This window comes from Artemia sp. Qi Xiang Cuo, chromosome 11 (assembly GCF_049724085.1).
Source record: "Artemia sp. Qi Xiang Cuo chromosome 11, ASM4972408v1, whole genome shotgun sequence".
NCBI classification, from domain to species: Eukaryota; Metazoa; Arthropoda; class Branchiopoda; order Anostraca; family Artemiidae; genus Artemia; species Artemia sp. Qi Xiang Cuo.
In genome coordinates, this window is record NC_142804.1 from 27,297,281 (window position 1) to 27,317,227 (window position 19,947).

Consider the following 19,947-nt stretch of genomic DNA (forward strand, 5'->3'; position numbering starts at 1 on the left):
GAAAGTAAGGAGCAACATCAATACTTAAAACGAACAGAAATTATTACGTATATGATTGGGTTCTCCCCCTAGTCAATACCCCACTCTTTAAGCCAAAGATTTTTCTTTTAGTACTTTCATAAGAGCTATTTATTCTAATTAACGGCCTTTGTGATTAAGGGGACATTTTTAAAGAATTGGAACAAAATTTGAACTTTAGCGTAAAGAGCGAGGTATTGACTAGGGGGCGAACCCCCTAATATACGTATTAAAAATATATGAACATAGAAGTTCGTTACGTATGTTAATTCGTAAGTTACGTGTATTTATTCCAAATAAAAACGTTCGCAAATAAAATTAAACAACTTTCAAGAAAGCCATTTAACCAAATAAAAGTAAAATTAATATGCAAATTTTGTTGTTAATTATAGATCTACGGTGAGCCAAAATAAAAACCTGTATTTATTCAAAAACGTTCCAAAATTAAATAAAAAAAACAAGTTTTTTTAACTGAAAGTAAGGAGCAACATTAAAACTTAAAACGAACAGAAATTATTCCGTATATGAAAGGGGCTGTCCCCTCCTCAACGTCTCGCTCTTTACGCTAAAGTTTGACTCTTTCTCACAACTCTATTTTTTCTAAACAATAAAAAACTTTAGCGTTTTTCACTAATGCTAAGAAATGCTAAGAATAGCTAAGAAATGAATATATCTTTATAATCAGAATTCCATCCTGAATCCAAATACATCATTCATTTCCGTCGAAAATTAACTCTACTCCCCCCTAATTTGCAAATATATACCGTGAAGTGTATATACACAATGAATTTTCCCTTATTTTGCAAACTCTTAAATCAGTTTGAAGAAAAGAGTGGCTTACGGAGTGTTATGCATATATACAACTCAGGGAATATATTTGCACATTAGGAGGAGGTGTGGTAAAGTTTATTTCTGACGAAAATGAATGTTGTATTTGGATTAAGAAATAAATTCTGATTCTTAAGAGAGAGGTATGTATATTTCTGAACTATCTCACGAAAAACTTTACGAAAAATTTACCCTATTAGGAAGATAAAAAAATATATTAGCCTATTGAAAAATCCCACTCGAAACATTTTTAGACACGTTTGCATAGTACTTCGTTGGGTAAAGTTCTACCAAATCATATTATTGAGTTAGGAATAAAGTGAATACACCATTCGGTGCCTTTTTTATGCTGATTACGAATATAATAATCATTTCTATCGGAAATGAATTTCAGCCCCCCCCCTATATATATACCTAACCTAACCCAACCTAACCTAACCCTGAATTTGCATATATAGGGGGGGGCTGAAATTCATTTCCGATTAGAAATGATTATTATATTCGTAATCAGCATAAAAAAAGGCATCGAATGGTGTATTCACTTTAGTCCTAACTCAATAATATGATTTGGTAGGACTTTACCCTTCGTTGTCCAATTTGGCCGATACCGTAATAATTCCCTTCCCCTAATGGGGCCAGATATGGCTCTAGGCTACGTATATACAAAATTTCGCTGTTGGTTTCCATTATTCTCGTTACTTATTTCTCATCAACAGTTGGCTTATAATTAAAAATAACACAATTAGCATAGGGTTAGATAAGACCACATTAGGTGGTTCTAGGATGCAATGGTCATACTACCAACCATTTTAGTTAGAACCATAGTTGAATACATTGAATCGAATAGAATGCTCTTTTGTTATTATATTGTTTATTTCATGCAAGAGTGTATTGCATAATGGACCCATTCAAAGTTTAAATATATTTCGGCTGTAATGATAATTTACCTGCGTCGTAGCTAAGATAGTCCGCCAAGGATAATGATAAAAAAGTCACAAAAAACAGTACAATATTCTTCATTTTGATGTCACTCTCCAATTGACACAAGAAAAATACACTTATTTATATAGCATCCTAGTTACAAGGAATTCCTTAGGACATATTTGTTTCCTAGCGAACACTGAGAGAGCCTGAATTTATCTAAAAAGATTCCTGGATCTAGAACCAAACTGAAGGAAGACCCGCTGCGAAGGCGGCCCGATGCTGGGGTCAGAAACGCATATAACTCAATGATCAGTTTTAGAACGAATTTTGCACTAAATCAAATTGAACATCACTAATTGGGTAGGCTGAGGTGTTAAACAATAGGCCAGATGAATTCGATTGAAGAGACTGACCGAAATTAGTTAATTCTTGTTCAGAATGGTTATTCATTTTATAAATTATTGTAATTTTTCTTACCTTACATATGTTAGACATAAATAACACAAGCGTGAGAGATGGTTTGAGTGAGCATTGCCTTCATATGATTTGTATTAAAAAAATTAAAAAAACTAATCAGCCTATATATGAAAAATATGATATTTTATCAAATTGTGCTTAATAAATATTAGGTACTGTTCTAAAAACCGGGAAACACGCGATAAGTGAAGTTTGGTTAATGCTAATGAAATAAAACAAAATAGGATAAAAATATAATAGTTTAGAAAAAAACTCGGATATATATTTGCACATCAGGGAGGAGGGAAGGGGGGGAGTAAAGCATAGCATATATTAAATACGTAACCTAACTTAACCTAGGTACCTTTTTTACCCCTAAACCCCAAAAAACTAAAGTATAAATATAGATCCCGGAGTGAGAAATCCCTTGTTATGAGGCCATATTCAGGATTTTTGTTCAGGGAAGGGGTTTCACTCAAAGATTTTTTTCTGAGGGGGTTACACAAAAAAACTCAAAAAACGCATGCAAAATTTTTTTATATCCATTTTTGTTACTTTTTTACGAGTCAGACAAACATTTCAGGGGGGGGGGTTCATACCTCCCTACGGCCTTGCCTTGTTATACAGCGTCAGATAGGAAATTACCGGGTAATGGTTATCTGAGCTTTGCTTTTCTCAACGCGCGTTTCCCGCATTTTACAACAGTACCAAATATTATTCAAAGATAGCATCTCTCAAATTTAGCATCTACCTAACTCTTCTAAGTTAGCATTATATATTTCCCTCTGTTGTTCTTTTCCAGGAGTGTAATTTTGTAAAAATAGGGGGGGGGGAAGGTTGAGGCATTTTTCCCAAATCAAGTAAGAATGACAGGGAAAACTGAAAAATGAGATATATATTACCATAAAGCAAAGATATACTAAAGAAACCTGATTTGTTTTTCTGGATACTTGAATTACGCAGGCCTATATTAATTTTGACAACATTTTTTTTTTGCAGAAACTAAATTTCAGCTCGGGGTAGGGGCAAACTGAGTTCTGGGGGGCAAACTTGGATCTGGAGGGGCAATTTCCCCTCCCCTCCTGCCCCATAACAAATTACGCCCTTGTTCTTTTCCTATGTTTACTCTAGATTATATGACCTGATTCTATTGCATGAAGAAGATCAGTCACAGCTAAGTGGTTTTTGTACCCTAAAACTGAGCTGTATAGCAAAAGTTACACTTATTCGATGTAGGGGGAAAGTCAGGTGAATAAATACTAATCTAAAACAAATTTGCAGTAAATGCAAGGAGTCAGATAATTTTGTCACAAACTCGTAACAACAGACTCAAATATCACCACGCACTCCTCCGCCCCGTCCTACTTAAAGCCTCTGTCCCGGTGCCATTGGCGTAGGTGGGAGGCATGTTGGGCCCAGGGCTGGATTTCTTCTTAATAAAAACGAGGCTGATATGATTTATCGTCAAAGTGCCAGGTTCATTCCGCCGCTGCGCTGCCTATTCACAGAAAAATGATAAAACAACACAGGAATTCCGTGGCCACTTATAAACTGTCAGATGTCTCCCAAGAATGGTAGCTGAGAGTTCAGTATCACCTCTAGGCTCTCTCTTTCATTACTTTTGGCTCTTCACTTGTGATAAGTTCAGTGCTTCCACTATTCCCAATTTTTGGGGATTTGTCCCAAAAATTTCGCAAAAACGGAGCGGCGAAAATGCTTGGGCCTAGGACCGCCAAAGCTGTAAATCCGGTCCTGGAGGGGAGAAGGTGTTCCCCTGGTGCAGCCTTTGAAGGGACACCAAACTTTTTTTTTTACTAATCCTCATATTATGGTAATGATGGAGGGGGGACATTTCCCCGGGCGCAACCAGAGCTGTGCCTCCGCTTGGTGCACTTCCACAATTGCTCAAAATTATTTCAGCCATTTTGATAATATCTTCCATCACTAACCTTGTTGGGCTTCAAGCTTTTTTCTGTGCCCTTATGGAGTAATTCCGACACTTATTGTAAGAATATAACCTTTCCACGTCCGAATATGCAGAAAGTTCATACAATACCTCGTCCATACAGAATAGGGCCTAGCCCCTCATGAGTAAAACTTGTGTACAACATTTTCCTTTATGGATATTCCTCAAAGACTAAATAAATCATAGTCATTTTTTCTCTTTTTTTAGTGCCCAGGCTTTAGATCTCGTACTTGGCTGACGGAGTCCTTGTCGTCGGAGTGCCCTTTTCTCCCTTATCATGGTTCATTTTTATTTTAAAAATCGGGCGGACCCACAAACCTGAACAGAGGATCAAACCACGAAGGCCCATGGCCTCCAAATTTTGATATTCTGGTCCAATTGGCTAACGTTTCATTTCTTACTTGTCTGAAAATTCCTTTAAATTTTGACATTATACTTCCAACAAATTTCTCCAAGAGTCAACGAATCTCCATACTTAGAAAGAAATTATGCAAAACAATCCAAATCGTCAGGGGGGGGATAATAAAAACAATGTAATTTCTTCACTGTACCAAAGGACCCAAAAAATACTCTGGGAAGGTATTACCAAGCTTCCACGTTAATCCTCTTCTGACTTCTAAGTCTTAGAAATCTGCCTACTTCACAGGTCTAGCTATAACTATTGAAGCTTTGACAAAACAACATTTTACCTTAATTTTCAGTTATCAGTTTCTTTTTCTTTGGTTTTAGTCCTGAAAATGCAATTCCTGTTGTTTGAGTAGAATTTTAAGCTATGTCAGTGGGTTTTTTCTAAATTTAGGAAATATATTTTTGGATATTTGAAACGTTTGGTATTTGATAAGGTCGGACCATTTATGTTGTTAAGGTAAGTACCGTAAATTATTCAAGTCTATGATTAAACATTTCAAAAGTGTAGGTCACAAAAATAAACCTTCTTTTACGCGAACACGTTTCTTTCAAGCTTTAAAAAAAGTGTAAAATACCATTCCTGTTGTTTGAGTAGAATTTTAAGCTACATCAATGAGTTTTTCTAAATTTGAAAGTATATTTTTGGATATTTAAAACGTTTGGCATTTGATAAGGTCGGACCATTTATGTTGTTACAGTAAGTACCGTAAATTATTCAAGTTTATGATTAAACATTTCAAAAGCGTAGGTCACAAAAATAAATCTTCTTTTACGCGAACACCTTTCTTTCAAGCTTTAAGAAAAGTGTAGAATAAAAAATGGGATAGAAAACAAGAAGATTAAACTAAAAAAATTTAGATGGTGGAGTGGTAAAATATACTTGTCAATATATAGACGTGGGGGGGGGTAATTTTTTTCTTTTTAATTTTTCAATGAAAATACCAGAAATTACATTTTTCTAAAATCTTTGAAGGGGCAAAAGAATATAGAGAGGCAGAGGACCCCCAACTCAACTCCTATTGACGCTACTGCAAAGAATTGATGAAAAGGCCATAAATGTGCAGTAGAGTAATATAGTTATATATAAACCCCATGGAAAATACCCCTCACGGCTGGTTGGTCACCAATCTCTTTCGACTTACAAAAAAAAAAACAACTAGAACTCTCAATTTCTGATGTAATGAGCACACTCCGAAGTTTCTGAGACCATTAGGTGGAGGGGTGGATGAGGAAGGGACAGTCCCTCTTCTATACTGAATAAATTTTGCTCGTTTTTGGGTTTAATGTTACTCTTTACTTTTATAATAACAGTATAGACCAGAAATATTCTCAGAAATCATAAGGGAGCAAATATCTATTTCATTTGTTTCATGCTTTTCTTAAAGATTTATTGTGGCGCCCACTACCACCAAAAATTGCAGAACTTCATATGGAAGTCTTTTTTAAGATACTGATGGTGGGTATTTTCCGGGGGGTGTTTCTGCGCCTGGGGGGGGGGTATTTTGTGTTTTTTCCGCAGGTGGGGTATTTTGCGGGGAGGTATTTTCTGGGTAACCGCTGGGTGTAAACGCCGGTTCCCATATATTCCATCCTATTAGCAGATGCAGAAAAATCATCGTCCCATCAACTCCAGGACATGCTCTATTTCTAATTTTCGCTTTCTCTCTCTTCCCTTGTTCTCTCCCCTTATGTAATTTGCTTAAACATTACCTAATCTGTCAATGGTTTAAGTATTTGCAGTAAACGACGATCCTACCTGGCAAAATGCCATGGTAATAATAAAATTGGTTATAATATTTCAGACATGTTTCCTTTAACAATATATGGGCTTTCATCCGCCACCGACCTGACTGACTGTATAATCTGAAGGTTAATAGAGATTCATTATGATTATTTATAACTAATATAATTATTGGTGATAATTATAAATACAAAGAAATCAGAATCACGAACTTCGTGACGCGCTTTTGCTGTGCAGTTAAATTTCAAATCTTCGTTTTACAGAATATGTTTTTACTGCAATGAATTTGAGGAGAGATAAAGTTGAAGCCGTTTTAACGTCGGTTTTATTGTGATTTGGCCATTTTTTCAGTAGCTAATCTAACTCAAATCTTTGCATAATTTTTAAACGATTCTGCACTAAAGTTTTATTAACTTCATTTGTCAGTTTAATGAAACTTGTTTTATATTAAAATTGTCCTACATAAAAATCAGAATTGAAGTTTCATTTATGTTGTTCAAATAAGGATTACGGCTATGTTTTTCTGTATTGATTAATATACTATAAAAGGAGATGTGTTTTTACATTGGTTTGGCTAAAGCGAGATATCTTGTAAAATAAGTTGACATGCAATAACAGAAATGTCTGTCACGACTCCTGCATAATAAATAGGGGACGTCACTTGGTAGAAGAAAAAGAATCTCGATATCTCCCTCTGTTTTTAATCTTCTTTCAGTAATTCTTGTCCCTGTGTTTTACCAAGATGAATTCATTATACTAAAAAAAAAATTAGTGATGTCGTTAGCATAATGGGAATAACGATATCAACATCTTTTTTTTGTTGTGTTCCGAGTTTGCTAGTTCGTTTTGCATAGTAATTGCCCCTATTGCCATTAGATTAATGCTTTACATTTGCTGCTACTGCATTTCAAGTCACTGTTAGGGGTCACCCATTCTCCTCTCCCTGGTGTACACCTTGGTATACCACTTGTTCCACTATGCTTGGCAAACTTTCGCCAAATCGCACCTCCACATACCACGCATGGCTTACTTCGTACTAATCATTTCCACCACACGTGGCGAGGCACTTGGCTTACACAATTTGGTCAAAGTGACAGCCGTTCGTGACACAGCCCAAGCAAATAAATTCATTAATTATCTTTCCAATTAAACGTTCGCATTCATTTCACTGCTTAGTTATAAAGATGTAGATTTAAAAAAGTTATCTTAATATCTTAATATTACAACAATAAGTATAGATGTAATTAGGGGAGGAAGGGACAAAAGTGTAATGACAAAGTTAACATTTGACAAAGTTAACAAAGTCTCATAAATTAATAAATATCTGCCAAAAAGACGGCATTTACTGGAAAGGTGGTAAAGTATATTTTTCCCTTTAGAATTGCCTTCTCTTCGGAAATTTTCTTGGAACTTAGTCCCAAAGAAAAAAAAAAAAAAAAAACTTGACTAGTATTTATTAAACGCTGACGTATAATAAGGCACAAACGACTTTGAGAAGGGTTTTGTGGGTATGCTTGGTGGACATAATCTATCCTTTGCTGTTGATCTTCTGTTTGTTTTTTTTTTCCTCGTAAGTGAAGTATTATGCAGAAACGTACTCAAAGAGAGGGCCTGGATCCCCCAAAATCCAAGGTTTTAGTAAATATCTTGACCGTTCTTGTTAAAATCATTACAGATTAATTTTTTTATCCCCTGAAAAAAATCACGCGTAAGTGCCTGGTTCTATGTTTTTAGGTTATCTCAAATAAAAGGAAATTGGCTAAACTTGGAGATAAAACTAAAGCGACGCCCGTGATGGGACGGAAGTTGTAATGTCGATAATGCCGGCTCATGACCTGTATAAGCCTTGTACAGGATCCGTCGGTGTCAAGCCGAAACCACGTGTCTCCCTGTTTCAAAATTTTTCGGGAGGTGAAAAAAACATTAACTTTTTCTCCTTAGTGGTTTTACTATTAAAATCTGTCAATATTAAAACAAAAGAGTTGTCATTATAATTACTGTATTGGCAGCTCTCTTCTGCAACGACTTAAGGTGGTAACTTAAGTATCACGTCATGTGTTATTGACTAGAGGGCCCAGTATAAGCCTACTCTAAAATTGGTCTTATGCATGTGACGTAAGCCATTTTCAGTTGTGTTACTGAGAAACCAAACCGACGCGTTTAGATAAGATTATGCATTGCGGGACTTGTTTTTTAATTATTGTCTCGACGTTAGCAATACATGAGCGTAGGGTTGCCACCCCTAGGGATTTATCACTAGTTCTACTGATTTTCTATGTTGCCTACGGAAAGTTTATTTAAATCCAAAATAAAATTCATAAGTCTGTTTTCCAAAACCAACACCAACTAAAGGACAGCCGACGCTCTTTCAACGCTTTTAGTGCAACACAAAGTTTGAAGGTATGAACGTTTTGATGGGTAAGTCTAGACAAATTGAATTGTACACAATTGCAATTAGCATAAAATGTATATTCTTTTGATTTATTGTTATTATTAATTATGTTTCTTTTCAGGTCACCTTTTCTTTAGATTTTCGTTTCCCTTGACAAAGGCCGCCTTTTACTTGGCACTAATTACTGGTGAACAGTTCGAAAATAATTGTACAATAACGATTTATCGTCCTCAAAGTAGTGCATCATCTGTAGTCTACGTATGCGTGTTCTGTTCTGCTGTAGAAACGGTTTCTAAGATCCTTGGATGGTTTACAATGTTCCCGCCATATATTTTCTCCTTCTTTTTACCCAATTTAGAACGTCTTTTACTAAAAATAAACGACTTAAATAATTATAAGAACAAGTCAGAAATAGTCAGGTAGACTTTTTGTACATTAAAACAAGGTCAACAGCTAAATATTTCTTTTCAGGTCAAGCAACTGTTTTTACAAGCTGGAAGTGCATTCAAACTTACCATCAATGCGGAATTTTTACTATTGCATTGACTGTTTTAACCTATTGACTACAAAGACACCAAAGGAAATGACGACCACACGCAATACTTCCAAATTATCCGAATTTCCCAGTTGTCACAGATACCTTTATTATTTGCCTATCAGCTGCCTTCTAAATTCAACTACCTTTGTTAGCGTTCCAAAACAGAAATGAAAAGGCATCATCATCCTTGTATTGTTTGACATATAATGTGGATTTGCAAAGGCCATAATAGCAATGAATGAATGTTAGTTTGCCCAATCCCTGTGCACCTGGCAATGTTGAATAACAATAACTCAAGATAACTATCAGCCTATAAGTTTTTTTTCCAGAAAATATACATTTGACTGGAGAATTATGCCCCAAATAATAATATTTACTTTTAAATGAATACAAAAAATGGTAAGTGAAAGCCTCAATGAAAGCCTCAAGTGAAGTGAATCAAAGTAAATGCTGCTGTCGTAGTAAAAAGGGAGCATTTGTTATTTTCTTTGTTTCACAGACGAACAAAACGAAACTATGTTTTCGAAGGTATTTTTTTGATGACTTGTTTCCGCAATAATAGGAAATGCCCCAATGCTAGTTGAGCCAATTGATTCTAAAATTCAAGATGAAGTCTAACATAAAACTCATTTTGGACAAAAAAGCATATGTCCTCTTTTTGGCATGGCCAGCTGGCGTATTAGCCTAAAGTATTTTCCTTGTCAAATTTTAATGAAAAAAGGCAAGTGACGAATTTTTTAATGGATATCATCCTTAAAAAAAAAAGTTTACGAACCGCAGGAAAAAAAAATACGACGACCAAGATCCCTTGAAATGACGGATCCCTACCAAGATCCCTACTTTCATTTTGATTAGCTAATTTCTATTTGACTGAATTAAGAATGGGAGGCTATGACAAAGTACAAAAGTGCATTACCAAAGACTAATGCTATGGAACTGGAACCATAAAACCAGTATTCAAAATTCTTAGGTGGCGACAATGAAGGGAGGGGGAGGCCTTGAGATCAAAAGCAAATTTTGCTCTAGCACCCAGTCGAGCTTTAGGAGGGCTCTGGTCATACTGCATGCATTTTGTTTCAAGTGTAAAGATACTTGAAAACTATAAAATCAACAAATGACAAATCTGTTCTCTCAAATTCAATTCTATATTTTATTTTTTTCGTCAAATATTTTATTATTTTCGTCATCATGACAAAAATTCTAACGGTACTTGTCAGATATTGGAAACATATTCAAGAATTCTGCTTAGGTAACATCTCAGAAAACCGTTTTCATAGCTACAAAAGCAGGTGATACAATGCATTGGTCTTAGACTGAATACATTAAACTTGTATAATTTGGGCTATATATTTGCACAATAGGGGTGGGGATGGGGGTTAGGTTAGGCTAGGTTACGTTAGGTTAGGATTGGTTAGGTTTCCATAATTTGTTTCTAAAGTATGATTTTATCATCATGTTTTGGTATTTTTCATTAGGATTAACCCAACTTCAGTTTTTGGCTGTGTTTCCAGTAGCCGACAAGTATTATTCTAGCTTTTAAGCATTTCCCAGTAAAATTGCAAAACTAAAGGTGAGACGGCTAGTGCCCTTTATAATAGTAAAAAATGATTGAAATGTATTTAACCCACCTCTCCTACCCCCCATTTCCTCAAACCCACCCAGTCAAAAATTTCATATAGCCAATTTGTTCAAAAAAGTTGAAATTTATGGAAATTATCCTCAAACCTGATTGGATGTGTTAGTGAAAATGGTGGGCGTGAGCGGGGGGTTAGTTGCCCTTCAATCACTTTCGACTATTAAAATGGGCACTAGCTGTTTCAATTTCCAATCGAATGAGCCCTTTTTGAAGTTTCTACAAAATCGCCTTCTATAAAAACCTTATATGCCCCCAGGGCATTACTTATAACCCTTGCCCTGAAAACTGTGGAGGGAGTGTACTGCTCAAAGATATAATTTCCAGAACTTTAAACTGCGTTGAACAAAATGACTATATCAAAATTTTGATTGGATGTGTTTGTGGAAATGGTGGGCATGAGAAGGAGTAAGTTGCCCTCCAATCATTTTCGAATCTTGAAAAGGGCACTAGCCATTTCAATTTCCAATCGAATGAGCCCTTTTTGAAGTTTCTACGACAAAACTTTCTATAGAAACTTCTTAAGCCCCCAGGGCATAGCTTACAACCCTTGCCCTGAGGGCTTTGGGGGAGTTTCCTCCTCAAAAACATAATTTCTATCAACTACGTTGAACAAAATGAAAAATGTTGACAAAATATTCCAAAATTTTGATTGGATGTGTTTGGGGAAGTGGTGGGCGTGGAAGGGGTGTTAGTTGCCTTCCAATCACTTTCGACTATTAGAAATGGCACTAGCCATTCAAATATCCAATCGAATGAGCCCTAGTCAAAGTTTCTACGACAACTCCTTCGAGAAGAAGTGCCTTGTTCTAAACCGAAAAAAAATACATTGTGTCAACATCGTTCTTTTAAACTGATTAATTAAAAACTTTTTCCCCAAAATGAGTTTTTCAAAGAAAAGTAAATAACTCCATTAAACAAAAAATGAACAAAAATAAAATCAAATAATCTACCAAGCGTGAAATTACCAAAAGTCAGGATCGATAAATAAATGAAACCCAAAACGAACAGAAATTACAATAAATAACCGAGTTAAACTCAAAACGAGCAGAAATTAACATAAGTTGGGTGCAAACCCCCTATGCCTTCCCAAGGCCAGAGCAATATTTGCACTTTACTGAAAAAATATAAATGTTTTTACTTTTATAACTTTAATAAATCAAACAATATCATTATTTTGATTACTAAATATCAGTATATGTATATTAAACTGACAATGCATATTCATTTGTATTTTTTCAGTAAAGTGCAAATTGTGTTCTGGCCTTGGGAATGCATAGGGGTTTTGCATTATTGTAATTTCTGTTCGTTTTGGGTTTCATTTATTTATAGATGCTGATTTGTGGTAGTTTCACGCTTGGTAGATTATTTGATTTTATTTTTGTTCATTTTTTGTTTAATGGAGTTCTTTACTGTTCTTTGAAAAACTTATTTTGTGAAAGTTTTTTTTAATTAATTTCTGTTTGTTTTTATATTGACATAGTCTTTTCAGGTAAAAAGAAAATAATACTTTAAATCTTTTCTTTTTTTTAAGACTTTATAGTTTGGCCGGCTATTTGTATGCTGGAAAAAAATTTCAGCAATTTTTAACAATATACACCCTTTTAAAAATCTGGACACAAATAGTAGTGTTTAATTTAGTTTCATACCTCCTCTAGTTGATCTGAAATAGAAAATTTGAAAAAATAATAAGTAGTACATTGTGCCAACATCGTTCTTATATGCCTTCAGGGCATAACTTAAAACCTTTGCCCTGAGGGCTGCGGGGGATTGTCCTCCTCAAAAACATATTTTTTATCTGGAAAATAACTACGCTGAACAAACTGGCTATCTCAAAATTTTGATTGGACGTGTGTGGGGGAACGATGGGCGTTGGGGGGGGGGGGGGCCTAGTTGCCCTCCAATCACTTTTGACTATTAAAAAGGGCACTAGCCACTCCAATTTCTAATAGAATGAGCCCTTTTCGAAGTTTCTACGACAACTCCTTTGATACGAAGTGCCCGGGTATGGAAAAAAAAAAACATTGTGCCCACATCGTTCTTTACTTAGGCAGCGCTAGTGCGCTGCCTATGACATTGTCCTACAGCACGTAATGCAATGTGATGACAGTATATCATAGGCAGTGCAATAGCGCTGCCTATGAAAAAGCTTAATCTGCTTAATCTGTTTTAAATGTTCCTGTTCAATTTATGGCGCAAGGGCTGTATTAGTTGTGATACTTTGATGAAAGTTTGATGTTGAAAAAAAGGTTCACATGCAGATTAAGCTAAAGCATTTTGAAGCTTCATCTGCTTTAGATGTTCCTGTTAACAACTAAATGACTACTATGAGCAGCGGTTTGCTTGTCTTTGTGTCTGTCTGTGTGTGTTTGACTCAGTTTGTTTGTATGAGTTTCTAATTGTCTCTTTATGTTTTGTATGTATTTTTGTCTCTCTCTCTCTCTCGCTCTCTCTCTCTTTCTCTCTCTCTCTCTCTCTCTCTCTCTCTCTCTCTCTCTCTCACTCTGTGTCTGTTTATCTGAGCAGGTGTTTATTTGTCTCTCTGTCTGTCTTTGTGAGTTATTTTGTCTGACTCTGTGTGTTCTTATGAGTTTTTTGTCTCTCTCTCTCTCTCTATCTTTCTCTCTCTCTCTCTCTCTCTCTGTGCCCTTATGTCTGCACGAGTATTTGCTTGTCTCTGTGTCTTACTTTGTGTGTTTGTGTGTTGATAGTACCACGTAAGCTTTCACTAATGTAATAGAGGGTTCTCGTTATACTAGGCGAGAGTTTGATAATGTAGTGCAAGATGTTTGATAACATCACACAAGATTTGGACATGCTTGGCTAAAATTTTGATCGATATCACAATCTATTATCTTATGGCATCCTTGAAAAAAAATCACTTGACAGAACAAGCTGCTAATAGCCTAAAAATTCTGTCCCAAAAATTTTTAGTCCCAAAAATTCTCTATCAGTTGCAAGCGCATTTCTTATAACTGGCTCTTAAGCCACCTACACCTGCAAATGACCCAGCTCACACGTATGCTAAACCCAGTTAACACTTGCACAAAAATTACCATTTGATTGCCCCTTCATACGAATCTTATTTTATGCTGCAATATATCATGTTTCAATTTGTTAAAAATAATAAGGTTTAATTATATCATAGGCACCGCAATAGCGCTGCCTAAGTAAACAACGATGTTGGCACATAGTATTATTTTTAGTTTCTTTCTTTCTTTCTTTCTTTCTTTCTTTTAGACCAGGGCACTTCGTATCGATAGAGTTGTCGTAGAAACTTCGAACAGGACTCATTCGATTGGAAATTATAAGGGCTTGTGCCCTTTTTAATAGCAGAAAGTGATTGGCAACTAAAACCCCCTCCACGCCCGCTATTTCCCCAAACACATCCAATCAAAATTGTGAGATAGCCATTTTGTTAAACGTTGATGAAAGATCTGGAAATTGTGTCTTCGAGGATAACACTCCCCCCACGGCCCTCAGGGCAAGGGTGGTAAGTTATGCCCTTAGGACATATAAGGTTTTTATAGAAAGTATTGTCGTAGAAACTTCAAAAAGGACTCATTTGATTGGAAATTGAAAGGGTTAGTGGCCTTTTGAATAGTCGAAAGTGATTGGAGGGCAACTAACCCCCTTCTCAACCCCATCATTTCCCCAAACACATCCAATCAAAATTTTGAGATACCTATTTTGTTTAACGTAGTTGAAAGCTCTGGAAATTAGGTCTTTGAGGATGATAACCCCCTCAGAGTCCTATGGGCAAGGGTTGTAAGTTATGCCCTGGGAACATATAAGGTTTTTATTGAAAGTATTGTCGTAGAAACTTCGAAAAGGGCTCATTGGTTTAGAAATTGAAAGGGCTTCTGCCCTTTTTAATAGTCAAAAGCAATCGGAGGGCAACTAAGTAGTATAAAGTAAGTAAGTATGACGGCACTAGACCCTTAAGGTCCAAACTGGCGGTACTGATTTCCGTTTCGTGGCCCTTCAGCCAGGAAGTGCAATGGGGGACTGGGGGCCAGCCATCCTGTGCTTTTGCACAGCCTTCCTGCTTACCTTCCCCAGATTTCTCCAGGTACCCATTTAGAGCTGGGTCGACTCTGGCTAAGCTTAAAGAGTCAGACCACTGACCCGCGTCCCAAACCAAATAGCTGGCCACGCCAGAGATCGAAAACGTGCCCCTTGGACAAAGAATTCTCAACCCAGCGCACGTCCGCTTAGCCTAGGCAACTAACCCCCCTCTCACGCCCACCATTTCCCCAAACACATGCAATCAAAATTTTGAGATAGCCATTTTGTTCAACGTAGTTGAAAGTTTTGGAAATTAGGTCTTTGAGGATTATAACCCCTCAGAGCCCTGAGGGCAGGGGGTTGTAATTTATGCCCTAGGGATATATAAGGTTTTTATAGAAATCTTTGTCGTAGAAGCTTCAAAAGGGCACATTTATTTGGAAATCGAAAGGGCTTGTGCCCTTTTTAATAGTCAAAACTGAACGGGGGGCAACTAACCCACCTCTCACGCCCAACGTTTCCCCTAAAATATTCAATCAAAGTTTAGAGATAGGCATTTTGTTCAACGTCGTTTAAAGTTCTGGAAATTAGGTCTTTGAGGATTACACCCCCCCCCCCAAACCCTCAGGGCAAGGGTTGTAAATTATGTCCTGGGGGCATGTAAGGTCCTTATAGAAATTGTTGTCTCAGAAACTTCAAAATGGGCTCATTTGATTGGAAATTGAAAGGGCTAGTGTCCTTTTTAATAGTCGAAAATTATTGAAGGGCAACTAACGCCCCTCTCACTCCCACCATTTCCCCGAACACATTCAAGGCAATTTAAATATATACATTCTTTTCAATGCATTTGAAAGATCTGGAAATTATGTCTTTGAGGATGGCAAATCTTCCACAGCCCCCAGGGTAAAGGTTATAAGTTATGCCCGGGGGTACATAAGGTTTTTTATAGAAAGTGTTGTCGTAAAAACTTCAAAAAAGCTTATTCAATTGGGAATTGAAAGGGCTAGTGCCCTCACTAATAGTCAAAAGTGATCGGAGGGTGAATACCCTCCGGCCGCGCCCATCATTTCCCCAAACACTTCCGATTAACATTTTAATATAGCCATTTTGTTGAACGTAGTTGAAGGGTCCGGAAATTATGCCTTTGAGTATGACAACTCCCACGGCCCTCAGGGCTAGGGTTGTAAGTTCTGCCCTGGGGGCATATAAGGTTTTTATAGAAAGTTTTGTCATAAAGACTTCAAAGAGGGCTCATTTGATTAAAAATTGAGAGGACTATTGTCCCTTTTAATAGTTGGAGGGAGAATCATCCCCCCCCCCCCACGTCCCTCATTTTGCCAAACATTTCCGATCAACATTTTGATATGGACATTTTGTTCAACATAGTTGAAAGGTCTGGAAATTATGTATTTAAAGATGACAACTCTCCCCCCATAGCCCTCAGCACAAGGATCGTGAGTTATGCCCTTGGGGCATATAAGGTTCTTACAGAAAGTTTTGTCGTAGAAGCTTCAAAAAGGGCTCATGCGATTGGAAAATAGCTCGTACGAAGCTGGAGCTCAGTATAAAGGGTTCTGGTGGCGCCTCCCCCCCCCCAAAAAAAAATCAATTTATCCTTCATTACTAAGATTGCTTCACACGGATGAGGATTTGTTTGATGTTTGCCAAAGGAATTGTATACGAATTCTGTTGGGTACCCGTCTGACTGACCAAATTTCAAACAGTAAGCTGCACAAAAAAATATGGCCCTATCACGATTTCTTTGGATGTACTGACAGAAAGGTTGAATTGGCTAGGAAATGTTCTACAGATGATGGAAGACAGATTGCAAAAGATCGTCCTTTTCGGCCAACCTTATTGGGCCCAACAAAAAGCAGTTCGTCCCCGAATGGGGTGGAAAGAGAATATAAGGAAGGACTTAATGGAAATTGGAACTTATTGGGAGGATGTAAAGAGGGAGGCTATGAATAGATTGGGATAAAGGAGGAGTTTTTGAAGCTGTGTTGGGATCAGGTGGCTTGGTGCTGTAGTTATTCGTTAGTATTAGTAGCAGCAATAATGGTCTCAGTCTCAGTCATGATTTTGCATGATTTTCAAAAATACTGTGCATTTCTTGAAGTCATTGATTATAAGATGGGAATAAAAAAAGTCGAAATTGGAAGTTTTACTGAAATCAAGAGTGCCATAATTTGAATCTAGCGATAATAGCCACTAGCCAAATCTCCACTATTGGGCTGGATTCATTTTCCAGGTATAGCCAATTTTCGTATTCTCGTGAATAACAGTCTGACAGGTTTCCACTAGTCGCGAATACAGGAAAAAAAACACGGAAGTCTAAGCCGGCTCCACTTTCAAACTCACACAAGAAAGTCTATATATGAATCCTTACCAAATACATAGAAAACAATCCATGAAGGGGAAATCTATTATAAAGAATGTAGACTAATAAACAAAGATGAGGTGAAATCAAGCTATGATTCCATTCAGAACTAATAATCTGGAATTATAACATAAATGAAGGTGATCATTCAATCGAGTGACAATCAAATACCTCTACCTCTAAAATCAACTTATAGCTGAAATAGATAATTCGTCAATCAGCCCCATGACAGTAGCTGACTCAAAGTTGATTGGTTTACAATTCGAAGATACATCCACCTTTCTTAAATTTATTATGTCAAAATGGTTTATTATCGAAAAATTTTATTGTTGAAAATGTTTTTATGAAAAAACAATATCAGACTTGCATTTTTTTACATAAAAAAATAAGTATGAAATGCAGAAAAAACTTAGAAATTCAGTCAAAGATAAAAGAAAATTGTTAAAGATCATATTGGCCCTCTCCTGTAGCTTTTGAAAAATAAAGTTTGGGAATATTTTCATCAGATAATACTTTTTTTGGCATATTCACTAAAAAAAATGAAAAAATAACAAGATTGCCACCTGGATTTTGACAGAAAAATTTGCCCTTCACCCATATATTTTGTGAATTGATGCCACTGGTCGAGTTAAGCACTAAAATTGAAAAGAAAGTACGATATAAAATTTCTTTTGTAGCTATGTGTTATCAATTGAATTGGAGTTGTTATGGTGGTCTTTTAGCCTTTCTTCCTAGGTAGTCGACTCCTGATTCTGCTTTTTTGGGGAGGGAAGAGATCCTGGATATAGAAAATAATTAGAGCCTTTCGACCAGTTCTGGGGTTAAAGGCCTCACATCAGCCATATAGAGCTATCAAACCTATCTTCTTGCAAAAATAAGCAAAGTGCAGTTCTGCTTTAAAAATGATTAATTTAAAAATGCAAGGTTTTCCTTGCGAAAGTAAAGAAGGAAATTGAAACTTAAAACTAACAAAATTATTGCTTGGCCGCCTTTGCAAGATATCAAACAGTTCGTGGTAACGAATTACAAGTGCGGGAGTGACTCGGTCTAATAAGTAGTGCACTATACAATAGTACAGAGGATACAACCTTATTTGGGCACTAAAGCTTACAAATAGTGCAGAGGATACACCCTTATTTGGACACTTAATCTTTCCTATACGACAGACAGGGCACCTTATTTGGGCACTAAAGATTGCCTATGGCTCTAAAGATTGGACAGTCCAATTTGGGTCATTGACCTACTTACAGATAGGTATCCTAAGCTTACGCAATTTTCATAGCCAGGGAAAAAACAGCACAACGAAAGTGGAAAAACCTTTTTTCTTACATAATTTTTTATTGTATTATTACAGAGGATAAATCTATTTTGCATACTTCCCTGAGAACTTCATTTGCATACATATATGAGGCCATAGAAACCAGCCATAGCAACCAGATCCAATATAAGACTGGATTATCATCATATTAATGAGAATGAGTGCTTACATCAACACTTCTTCAGTGGGAACTTATAGTCATCCATGTCACACTTCCAAGAGCCCCAATGTCCAACCTCCATGGGGCCCAAGGTTCCTCCCCCAACTTTTGCCCCCTTTTCTTGTACTTATTCTTTTTCAACTTAAAATATTTTTTTAAAAAATTTTTTTTCTTGGAAATTTTTTTAAACTTTTTTTTCATGTCTTAAAATGACAAAGTATACTTGAACAAAAAACTGACTTGTGATATTTCCGAAATATGAAATGAACATGATATAGACATGTTATTTGCGATTTTTCTTATTAGAAAATTAATGTTTGTTGTGACATTTTTTTAGTTAGATTTTTTTGTATTTAAATTTTTTTTACGACTTAGAATTTTTTGGACTAAAATTTTTGGGACTCTGAAGTTTTATGCTATTAGCAGCTACTTCTGCCAAGTGATTTTTTTCAAGGGTGTCATATGATAATAGATTGTGATATCGATAGAAATTTTAGCCAAGCATTTCCAAATCTTGTGTGATTTTACCAAAATCTTGTGTGATGTTATCAAACATCTTGCACTACAATATCAAACTCTCACCTGATATAACGAGAATCCTCTATTACATTAGTGAAAGCTTACGTGGTGCTATCAAAATCAACACACAAACACACAAAGTGAGACACAGAGACAAGCAAAAACTCACACAGACATAAAGTCACAGAGAGAGAGAGAGAGAGAGAAATAGAGAGAGAGAGAGAGAGAGGAAGAGAGAGAGAGAGAGAGAGAGAGAGAGAGAGAGACATATATAGCGATATATATATAGAGAGAGAGAGAGATAGATAGAGAGAGAGAGAAAGAGAGAGACAAAAATACATACAAAACACCGAGTCAGAACGCACAAAGACAAAAAAAGAGACATTCAAACAGCCGCTCACACACATAGGCATAAAGAGATAATTAGAAACGCATACAAACACACTTAGTCAAACTCACACAGAGAGACACAGAGACAAGCAAACCGTTGCTCATAGTAGTCATTCAGTTGTTAACAGGAACATCTAAAGCAGATTTAGTATATAACAGAAACTATGGATTATAAGTTGACGGAATTTAAGATATATTGCGAAAGTTATTGGAATATATTCGAACTTAGGATTTCAGATGTGTGGAATTCCAGCTGTTAACATATTGA

At 36.3% G+C, this 19,947-nt stretch overlaps 1 protein-coding gene across 1 annotated transcript in view; it reads right to left on the reverse strand.

Annotated features, from left to right (window-relative positions):
- The window catches only part of LOC148946825 (cartilage oligomeric matrix protein-like), a 262,924-nt gene extending 260,930 nt beyond the window's left edge, over positions 1-1,994 (reverse strand). Inside the window, exon 1 of the mRNA XM_089096438.1 lies at positions 1,794-1,994. Within this exon, the coding sequence (XP_088952564.1) occupies positions 1,794-1,866 (73 nt within the window). The 5' untranslated portion in view covers positions 1,867-1,994. The remainder of the gene's footprint in view (positions 1-1,793) is intronic.
- Positions 1,995-19,947: the final 17,953 nt, after the last annotated feature.